Below are 10835 nucleotides of genomic sequence, written 5' to 3'. Positions count from 1 at the left end.
CTTTCGAATTTAAGCTTGATTTTAGTTATTGTGTCTGATTTTGGGCAAAAGATCACCATTAAGATTGTGGAGAATCTGTGTGAATTTTAGGTGAGGTATATCACCTAAATCAGTAAGGTATATCACACTGATATACTTCCATTGAATGAAGTATATCAGTGAGGTATATCACACTGATATTTTAGGTATATCTATAACTGATATACACGGACGTTGTCAACGTGTTGGACACAATCATTGAACTTGTAAATTTTTTACCTATTGAACAATAATGTATATCAAGGATGTATACCAAAACATTGCTTTTATGATTTTAATTTACAATGAAGTAGTTTCTTTGTTACAACACAATGTGTATACCCAATGAAGTTTGCTTATATGATTTTGCTTCTATAAGTTAAAGTTGATGACATAATTTAGAGCATTACATTAGTCTATATATCAGAATTATATCAGTAGTAAATCTGTATATCAGTAATATATCAGTAGTAAATCTATATATCAGTAATATATCAGTAATATATCAAGTATACGTCGTACATATATCAGTAGTACAATTAAGTTTGACTAAAAGTTTTAGCCACTTAGAGCGATAACTAAGTATTGCAATAGCCAACTAATTAATATGTATCAAGGAGAAGTAATATTAATATGAACTCGAAAAGTTAAAGGTTTAAACATCAAAATGAACTCAAATGTATTCATATCAAAATAACATTGCCCCAAAAAAATTGGCATATCATTTAAAACCTTTAAGATATTGTTTTGTAATCTAAACATGAGTAGATTGTCATATTCATAAACACAAAGTATACTACAATGTCATTTTCAAAAGTCTATAAAAGTAGGAGTATGAGTTCCAAAAGTCTAGAAAAGTATAAGCAAGTTCCAAAAGTTTTTCTTTCTTCATCATTGAGTAATCTTCAAGTCAAAGCTTGGGCAATCATGATCAGTATTCATTCTCGGTGATTGTCGCATCTTAGGAGATGATATTGTTGCAGCTTTTCGTTTTTTCATATACAACACCTTTGGAATTGGTTTATGTTGTCTTTTGGGATGAACAACATCAACCTTTTCTGCAATGACTTTAGTTTTCATTTTCCTTATTTGGACCATTGTTTTCATCTGAAAAAAAATTATTTGATATATTAGTAATATATTAAGAAACATATTAGAGGTAATATATTTGAAATAATTTGTAGATATCATATTTATAGCAGAAGTAAATCAGTTATATATTATATGTCTATCAAATATATATCAGGAGTATATCTATCAATCATTAGTATATCAGAAGTAAATCAATAGTATAGCAGAAGTCAATCAGTTATATACCAGATATAGTAGTAGATATCATATTTATAGCAGAAGTAAATTAGTTATATATCATATGTCTATCAAATATATATCACATATATATCAGGAGTATATCTATCAATCATTAGTATAGAAGAAGTAAATCAATAGTATATCAGAAGTCAATCAGTTATATACCAGCTATAGTAGTAGATATCATAGTTATATGAGACGTAAATCAGTTATATGTCATATGTATATCAAACATATATCACATAAATATTAGGAGTATATCTGTCAATCATTAATATATCAGAAGTAAATCAATAGTATATCAGAAATCAATCAGTTATATATCAATCATATATCAAGAGTATATGTGCAAATTAGTAGTATATTAGAAGTAAATATGTAGTATATCAGAAATCGATCAGTTATATACCAGGTGCCAACGCCTAAACCAACAAAGCAAACCAAACAAGGAAACATTTATTCCATAATATCACCCACCTCAAATAAAACAAAATGTGGCGAAAAAAGGATTGGCGCTCATGTGCACAAGGGGATAATTTCTCAAATATGCAAAGCCAGTGGTGCCAACGTATTCAAAAAAATAAAGGATCTATTAGGACATATAAAAAAAATGAAAATTAGAAAGTGCTAAGAGATCCAAGTGCCCCCAAGAGCTAAAAAGTAATAGTGGAAAATAGACAGAATATCAGAGAATAACATTTGAAAATGAGATAGAGTTGGATGATTTCAGCACCAAGATGAAATAGTAAATGGAAATCGAAATGGAAGCAAACATATATATCTCTACTTATCCCAGAAATCGAAATGGAAGCATTGTCTCTTAGGAGTTCAGCAAAAATGGAAGCAAAAATCGAAATGGAAACATATATTACCTCTACTGAAAGAAACTGGAAGAAAAAATGGAATTGAAGAATGTAAATCGATGCTGAAAACTGAAAGCCCAACAAAATGAAGCCAAAATAAAGATTTCGAAACGTGGACATATACTTACATATATTTTATAGTTACCAAAGTCGATGGGAGGTTACACCAAAAACCGTCAAAGAGGTTCAAAGAAATCGAATGGAAATCGAACGATATCAGAACGAACGAACGAACGGAAATCAGACAGAAATCGAAATTTGGTAAACATTGTAACTCCTTGCTAATTGGATGAGAATCAAACTAATGAAAATGGTAGTTGTGGATGACATTCTTGACAGAAATCAAACGGAAATCAGACGATATTTGGGTTGGAAATCAGAAGCTCGAAGATTGGATGAGAATCGAACGAACGAAAATGAGTTGGGGATGACATTCTTGACAGAAATTGAACGGAAATCAGAGTGAAAATTGAAAAATTAGGCTTTTTTTATTGTTTGAATGAAACAGTGGTGGTGAAGGATGGAAGTCGAACGGAAAGGGAAAGGATGGAAGTCGAATAGACAGAAATGATGGAATTTGAAAAATTAGGGTTTCTTTTGGTTGGGGTTACCATCTTTGAGCTTTTGCATGTTAATATTGGGTTTGCAAGGTAATTACGACTTTTAACAATGTCGGCCTCCATGAATTGGTGAAAAATTGCTACATTTGAAATTTTCGAATGTGAGTGCTATTTTATTAATTTTATGTAATATTTTTGCCATATTTGCAAAACCTTGTAAAAAATATTTAAAACCAATTAATTATCGACAACTAATCTAACAATTATAAAAAACAGTAACCTTTGAAAAATAAGAATTTTTGAAGATTAATTCAAATTTTGAAAAATATGAATTTTTGAACATTAATTGAACTTTTTTAGAAAAGTTTCGACCGACCTATTCCAACACTTTGTGAAGGTTACATTAACCTTCGAAAACAGATTTATTTGAACATTTATTTTATACTTTTCAGAAGTTTCGGTCTTTAGAAATATTCCATTTTTTACAGTGTGCTAAGCTGAACTAATGTCAAACATTATTAATTTATTCCTTTGAAATCTTAATTGATGCAATATATACACACTAAGCATTACTTCCTTATAATGAAATAGGTAAGAACAGGTCCATTTTCTAACTTCCGTAAAGCAATATTGTTCCTTTGTGTAGTAGTTAGCATATACAATTTCTAAAGTACTAAATCCTTTTTCCTACCTAATATAGTTATCGTACCATTTCACCTAAAATTTTTTTAGAAAAAATGGGTCAAAACACTATTCAATAGTTGAATAGATCATCCAAGCAAGTCGACTTCTTTTTCCCTAATCTTTAAACGGGAGAAGAACTATGGTTAAAAAACACATTTGGTCCCTGTACTTTCACCAAAGTGACGATCTAGTCTCTAAACTTTAACTTTTAACGATTTAGTTCTTGTACTTTCACTAAAGTAAAATTTGTAACGATTTAATCCTGTAGTTTAAAATTTATAACAATTTAGTTTGTATCATAAAAAAATTTATTAAAATTAAGTGTCAAAAATTTATCATATAACAATTTAATCTTTCTAATTTATAAACGTATTTAATTCATCTACAATTTATCAATCTACATAAATAAGAAACTTAACAAAAAAAATTCACGATGGTTACAAATTTTAAATTATAATGAATAAATTATTAGGTACTAACTTCAAAATTAATCCATTTAAAAGTAGGACTATCTTTATTGATTAAAGCATGTTATAGTTGTGCAACGTTTTACTTATGACCAAACTGATAAACTATTCAACTAATGACTATCTAATACTTATCCACTAGTTGTAACATCTAATAGATATGAGTTGAATTACAAATTTAATTTATCATTGTCTATAATAAAATTTTGAATTAAAAAATATAGATAATAACTTTATATTTTTAATTTGGTATACATGGATCTCAATTTTAAAAATGTCTAATAAGTCCTTTAATTTTAAATTTTGTATTTTATAGATCATGAAAAACTTTAAATTTTGTATTAAATAGGTCTCTAACATTTCAATTATTTTACGTCTAATATCAATATTCACAAGATTCCACCGAAAAATCAATTGTAAACAATTGTTCGGCCGGATCTCATTTTTTGACTGGATGGTCGTTTGAATTTTGGGATTCTGATACCGTACATATCAATATTCATGAAGTTTTAACTCAAAATAAATTGGCAATAAGAGAAATAAGACACATATATTATAAACTTTTATTAGATCTCTTATCTTTTCAATGTTGATCCAATACGTCCCTAAATTTTAAAAATTTCAGTACCCGTTAAAAACACTTTTAAAATTGAAATATATAGCTATGAGGAACCGCCTTAAAAATTCAGGGACGAAAAGTCCAAAATCCTACAAGTTCCATATTCACATTAAACAATATATATAGCCAAACATATCCAAAGTTTTCTTTAACATAGCAAGGTGACAGCGGAATTAAAACTCTGTGTTGATCCATTCTGCAATATCTCAAAAAAAAAAAAAATGTCATCTGAAGTTGTCTCAGATCTCATAGCACCAAATAATGGCTCTTCCAATGATAGTGTTCTTCGTCGATCTGCAAACTTTGAACCAAGTCTTTGGGGAGATTATTTCCTTTCCTATCCTATCAACACAGTTCTGGTATGTATATATAATTATGTTTTGGAATGTTCTATTTTCCATATTTTGATTTTTATTTGATAAAGCATCTTTGTTTCATATTTCTTTTTTCGATTACACACAGAACAAAAATGTGTACTGGGTCATTATTTTTCTCTCTCTCTTCTTCTTTCCATTTTTCTTCAACTTTTTTCAATAAAAAAAAATAGAAATATGTTTTATATATATATATTTAATTTGATATGCCTTATGAAAGTAAGAAATTATAAATCATTGGGAAATTTTGAAATATGAAACATAATACAATAGAAACAAGGTGGGCTTGAATTTTTTGGTTTTGTAATTTGTATTGAACCTCTGAGCCTAATACATAAATATTATGGAAAACTAGGACGACATGGTTAGGAAACAACTTGAAGAACAGAGAGAAGAAGTGAGAAGAATGCTTGAAGCTGCTGAAAAGTGTTCAGAAAAATTAAGTTTGATTGATTCAATCCAGCGCCTTGGCTTATCTTACCACTTTGAAGGAGAAATTAATGAAATTCTAGAGCACATGCAAAATGATTCTTGCAATCTTGATGATGATGAAGATATTTACATTGTTGCTCTTAGATTTCGATTGCTTAGACAACAAGGTTACTCTGTTTCATGTGGTAAGTCGTTACTCCCCAGCCATTTTTTTTCCTCCAAGAATTACTCTTCTATAAGAAAAATGAGAGATTTGGTTTTTTGAGTAAATTTTAAATTGCAACTTTGATTTCTAAACCTCCACACTTTGTCAAATACGTTGTTTAAAGTTTAATATCTTGTTTAAAGTTTAATGATCCAAAACTTTCAACATCATGTCTAATAGGTTATTGAACTTTATAAGAATGTCTAATACGACCTTATACTTTTAATATTATGTTCAATATATCTCTAATTTAGTGACATTTTTTAAAGTTTGGAATCTATCGAGGTGCAAAATTGAAAGTTTGAGAGGCTTAATTATTAGACACTGTTCAATGACCAATTAAATACAACACTGGAACTTGTGGGAGTTTATTTATTAGATTTGAATGATTATTAAACACAAATTTGAAAGCTTAATTAATTAAGAACTTTGATACAATCTTCAAAGTTTAGGACCAAACTTATAATTGAATTGTGGGTAAATTTCTAACAGAAATATTCAACCGATTTACAAATGAAAATGGAGATTTCAAAGAATCAATGGTGAAAGATCAACGTGGTATATTAAGTTTGTATCAAGCATCTCACTTGGGAATGAATGGAGAAAATATATTGGATAAAGCATTAGCTTTCACGACTACTCATCTTCAAGCAATAGCCATGGATGCTAGCTCTCCTTTTGCAGAAGAAGCTAAATATTCTTTGAAGTGGCCAATCTATAAAGCTGTGCCAAGGTTCACCGCTAGGAACCATATCTCTCTCTATGACAAGGATCCATTAAAGAATAATGTTTTGCTCTCTTTTGCAAAGTTGGACTTCAATGCTCTGCAAAAACTTTACAAGAAAGAGCTAGCTGAGGTTTCAAGGTGAAGTTTTTTCATTAATGTTATTCCTACATCTTAGAGTTTTTTTTTCTTTGTGAAAAATTTTTGTTATAAATAAGTTTATCAACTGAATCCTAAATTTGAATAATTAATGCAAATATGTTCTTTTACTTTGAATTCTAATTATCTTATAGATTTGTGGCGAGGTGTTAAGAATCCCACATGGTAAAGAAAATGATCTTATTTACAAAGATTTATAATAGACATAATTGGTTTTTAGCTGGAACCCATAAATATTTATATGGCACCAGAGTCTAACAAGCTCAAATGAGAGCCCTTTCCAAAAAAATGGGTTCCAGTTAAGATTGGTGAATCCAAAATAAGAACCATCTTAAGGGGGCATGCATGTTAAATATCCATGTTTGCATCTAATAGATAGGAGACCTAACAAAAGTTTGTAATACAAGTGGGTTACTCTTCTCCTGATATCACATTTAATAGATAAGGGACCTGATAATGCTTTGTAATACAAGTGGGCTACTTCTCTCAATGGTATGAGAGTCCAACAAGTTCAAACGAGCCACCATCTTAGGGGCAAGTTAAGGATCCTACAAGGATTTATAATTAGGGCAAGTAGGTTACTCTCCTAATTGATTTTGAGATGAAACCATAAATATTGATACTAGGTATGGTTGTGTTCTTTTTTTTAGTTCAATGAGATTTTTTCTATGTGTTGATATTTATGTCCTAATTACGAGGGGCGTTCATCGGTCGGTCGGTTTGGTTTTTAGAACCAAATCGATGCTGACCGATGCATGGTCGGTTTCCATATGGAAACCGACCGACCGTTGTAGCTGCTTTTCCACCGATTGACTGAACTATCAGTTTGGTTGGTCGGTTGTCGACAAACCGATTGTTGTGACAGCTAGGACGATTGGCGAAGGCGACAGATGTGTGTGCCACTCTCGTCGTCGAGAAGCACGAAGAACATTGTAACATCGATGAGAAAAATGAAAAAAGAAAAGGTAAAAAAAAGAAATCCGAAATGATAACAGACGTAGAAGAAAGGAAGAAGATATACAGAAGAAGAAGTGAAGAAGAAACAATGGAGGGGGAAGATTTTGAGAAAGTGGAAAATGATAGAGAAGAGAGAGAAACAATTAATAAATGAAAAGTAATGAGTGATTTTGGGGGGTGGGAAAGAATGGGAGGAAAGAGACATAATTAAAAAAATATAAAAAAAGTTGGGTGGTTTCCAGAAAACCCTGCCCCTAGTTTTTCTCCATCTATCTTGAAAATTGCACTTTTCCATATAAATGAAAATATCAGTCGAATCGATCGATTTTTCTTTATTTGGAAGCAGTGACCGACCGACTGGTCATCGACCGAACTGTAGTTGAAACTGACAGAACTGACTTGGTTCGGTCGGTGGGGCGGTTTCTCGAGATATGATGCACACCCCTACTAATTACCATGGTGTGCTTATTTTATTTAAAGTTGGATTTTCCACATTTTAGTGGTCATTTCTAGAAGTTTTTAAGGATGGCACACATTAATCTAGTTCATAATTTATATATTTAGTATTGGAATGGATGAAACTAAACTTTATATAGTACTCATCTAATTAGGTAATTTATAAACAATTAACGAGATGATTCTTTTAATTTTTTAAGTTTTAATTATGAGTGTAAATATATATAGGTGGTTGAAGGATCAGAAGTTGATGGAAAATTTGTCTTTCGCACGAAATAGAGTTGTGGAGTGCTATTTTTGGGCATTGGGAGTATTCTATGAACCAAAATACTCTTATGCTAGAAGTATATTGGTCAAAAATATTATTTTCATATCATTTCTTGATGATATGTACGATGTATATGCTACACTTGATGAACTTCAACTATTCACCGATGCCATTGAAAGGTTTGACTCTTCGACTTTTTCATTAACTTACTGTTTTGAACTACAGCTTGCCTTGTTTTATATTGTTTGAAAATATAGCAAGTAATCAAATTGACCTTAAAATATTGATTTTGGCTTAATTAATGATTGTGAAAATTATTAACTTTTTTAGTCTAGTCCGTGGCGAAGTCAACAATATCATTGGATAACGTTAAAGAATACATTACTAAAATATGTATATATATATATATCGCATTTAGTATAGTGATTTAATCTCATACTTAGAACGTCATAGGTTGAGTTTAAATTATTATAATGATGTCAATCTTTGAAACAAACACATATTGAGTGTTTAAAAAATATGAAAAGAACACAATTTTAGTGGTTAAAGCTTTTTTAAGCGCCAATAACTTGAACTCAATTTTAGGTGGGACATTAATGCCATTGACAAGCTTCCACATTACATGAAATTTCTTTATCAAGCCATTCTTGATGCTTATAGAGATGTGGAACAAGATATTGACGAGGACAACAATATTTTGTCATTTGGATTGGATTGCGCAAAAGCAGCAGTGAGTTAACTGTTTTTGTATGTGTGTGTATATATATTATGCAATTTTGTTCCTACTTAAGCTCGTACTTAGTGGCCGACTTTGGTAGCTCGACAGAAAAGTACATCAACATTTCCTATAGTTCTCCATATGTGAAGAAAGACTTCCCTTTCTAATTTGTTTTATGAGTTTTTGGACACAGATGAAAAGACAATGCAGAGTTTATTTAGCGGAAGCTAAGTGGTTTTATGAAGGCTATGTGCCAACCATGGAAGAATATATGGAAATTGCCACTATATCAGCTTCCTACCATCTTTTTGCAGCTTCTTCATTCCTTGGCATGGGAGATGTTGTTTCCAAAGAGGTTCTTGAATGGGCGAAGAGTGACCCTATTATGCTTAGTGCATCAGGAGACATTGGTAGGCTCATGAATGACATAGTTTCCCACGAGGTACACAAGCAAGATAAAATTACATTGAAACTAGGTTCAAATGATAGGAACGAAATATGTAACTTAACCAGAATGCTATCTTTATTTATAAGCATTTTTCCAAAAATAAATTTCAAGTTTGAGTTATTTTCATGTTTTAGTTTGAACAAGAGCGAGGCGACGTTGCATCTGCTGTTGAATGCTACATGAAGCAATATGGAGTATCGGAAGAAGAGGCCGTAGTTGAACTAGAAAAGCAAGTCATAAAAGCATGGAAAGATGTAACAGAAGATTACATGAAATCTAACAAGTTTCCAAATGCAATCCTTTCGTGTGTGATTAATGTTAATCGACTCTCAGATTTCTTTTACAAAGAGGAAGATGGCTACACATTCCCTAATGGAGAAATCAAACGTTTTATCACCTCAATGCTTAAGGATCCTGTGCCTTTTTAATTCATCTACATGTTGAATTTCAGATTTTATTAATGTGCTTTGTAGTAGATAATACATACATATATATATATATATATATATATATATATATATATCATAACTAGTTAAATTATGTTTAAGTGGGTGCTTTGTAGTTGATGGTTTGAATTAGTTTTGTTATATATATTTTAGTACAAAATAATGTTTAATAATAAATTACATTGGTATTTAATTAGTTTTTATAGTTAAATTTGTCTACATGCAAGTGTACACATGAAGTTGTAATATAATGATGTGTTGAGAATAATATGGAGCCAATAAGTCAAAGTTAAAAAGGGAAATGAGTTATTCAGCCTAGAGAGGTAAAAAGCCCGAAAACCTATTTCCTTCTTCATTAAGTTTCTTCCACAGTTGATTGTCTTAAAATATACGGAAAATAATTTTCTTTTACTTTTAATACAGAGTGAGTTTGTGTGAGCTTTCCTTCGAGAGAGGTTTTTCTTTCGTGAGATTTATAGAAAGCTTTTGAGGGAGTTTCTTGAGAACCTTTTGTCCAATCTCAATTCAATAGTTTCAAGAAGTTTGTAGAGTGATTCGCGAGCATTTTTTCTTGAGAGAAATTATTATAGAGTGTTTGTAAACTCTTGAAGATTCTCTTCGTACTTATAAAACCTGCAACAGTACCAGATAACGTGACGTAGCTCACATTGAGTGAACCAATATAAATTCGATGTCAATTTCTCTTCCCTGCCTTTTTATTATTCTTGTTGCTTGAGCTTTAGGTTGGTTTATCTACTTTTGAGCATAGTTCCGAGTTAATTTAATTCTATTATAATTGGAACCATAGCATGATTTGGGATTAGTTAACATGTATTGTTCGGAACTATGATTATAATAATATTGTTAACATTTTTATCCCTAAAAAGTGGAAAATTAGAGCAAGTTTGAGGAACGATGAAGGGGAGGACAAATTGGTCACTTTTAATGGATTAGATTTTCGTTTTAGAAAATTAAGGTGTTAGATTATTTGCACTCAAAAGAGTTGGAATTGCTATTAGAAGGGGAAACCACATTATACGGGAGAAAAAGAATGGAATAAGTTCGACAAGAAAGTGTTGGATACAATTTGCCTTAATTAATTAAAATGTTTAAAGCAACGTGGGAA

General features: G+C 30.7%; 1 protein-coding gene across 2 annotated transcripts; it reads left to right on the top strand.

The window, feature by feature from the left end:
- Nucleotides 1-4611: 4611 nt before the first annotated feature.
- On the top strand, nucleotides 4612-9781 carry LOC111013402 ((-)-germacrene D synthase). Of its 2 annotated transcripts, XM_022287839.2 has the most exons (7): nucleotides 4612-4881; nucleotides 5252-5513; nucleotides 6026-6398; nucleotides 8058-8276; nucleotides 8683-8827; nucleotides 9009-9257; nucleotides 9398-9781. In XM_022287839.2, the coding sequence occupies exons 1-7, from the start codon at nucleotides 4744-4746 to the stop codon at nucleotides 9689-9691; spliced, it is 1680 nt and encodes a 559-aa protein (XP_022143531.1). In that variant the 5' UTR covers nucleotides 4612-4743; the 3' UTR covers nucleotides 9692-9781. The 2 variants fall into 2 exon arrangements, with proteins under 2 accessions (XP_022143531.1, XP_022143532.1); XM_022287840.2 differs by lacking the exon at nucleotides 8058-8276.
- Nucleotides 9782-10835: the final 1054 nt, after the last annotated feature.

This window comes from Momordica charantia, assembly GCF_013281855.1.
Source record: "Momordica charantia cultivar OHB3-1 chromosome 10 unlocalized genomic scaffold, Mcharantia_2.0 BLBB01000010.1, whole genome shotgun sequence".
Lineage (NCBI taxonomy): Eukaryota > Viridiplantae > Streptophyta > Magnoliopsida > Cucurbitales > Cucurbitaceae > Momordica > Momordica charantia.
The sequence above is the reverse complement of the archived record's forward strand: the minus strand, read 5'-3'. Positions and strand labels throughout refer to the sequence as shown.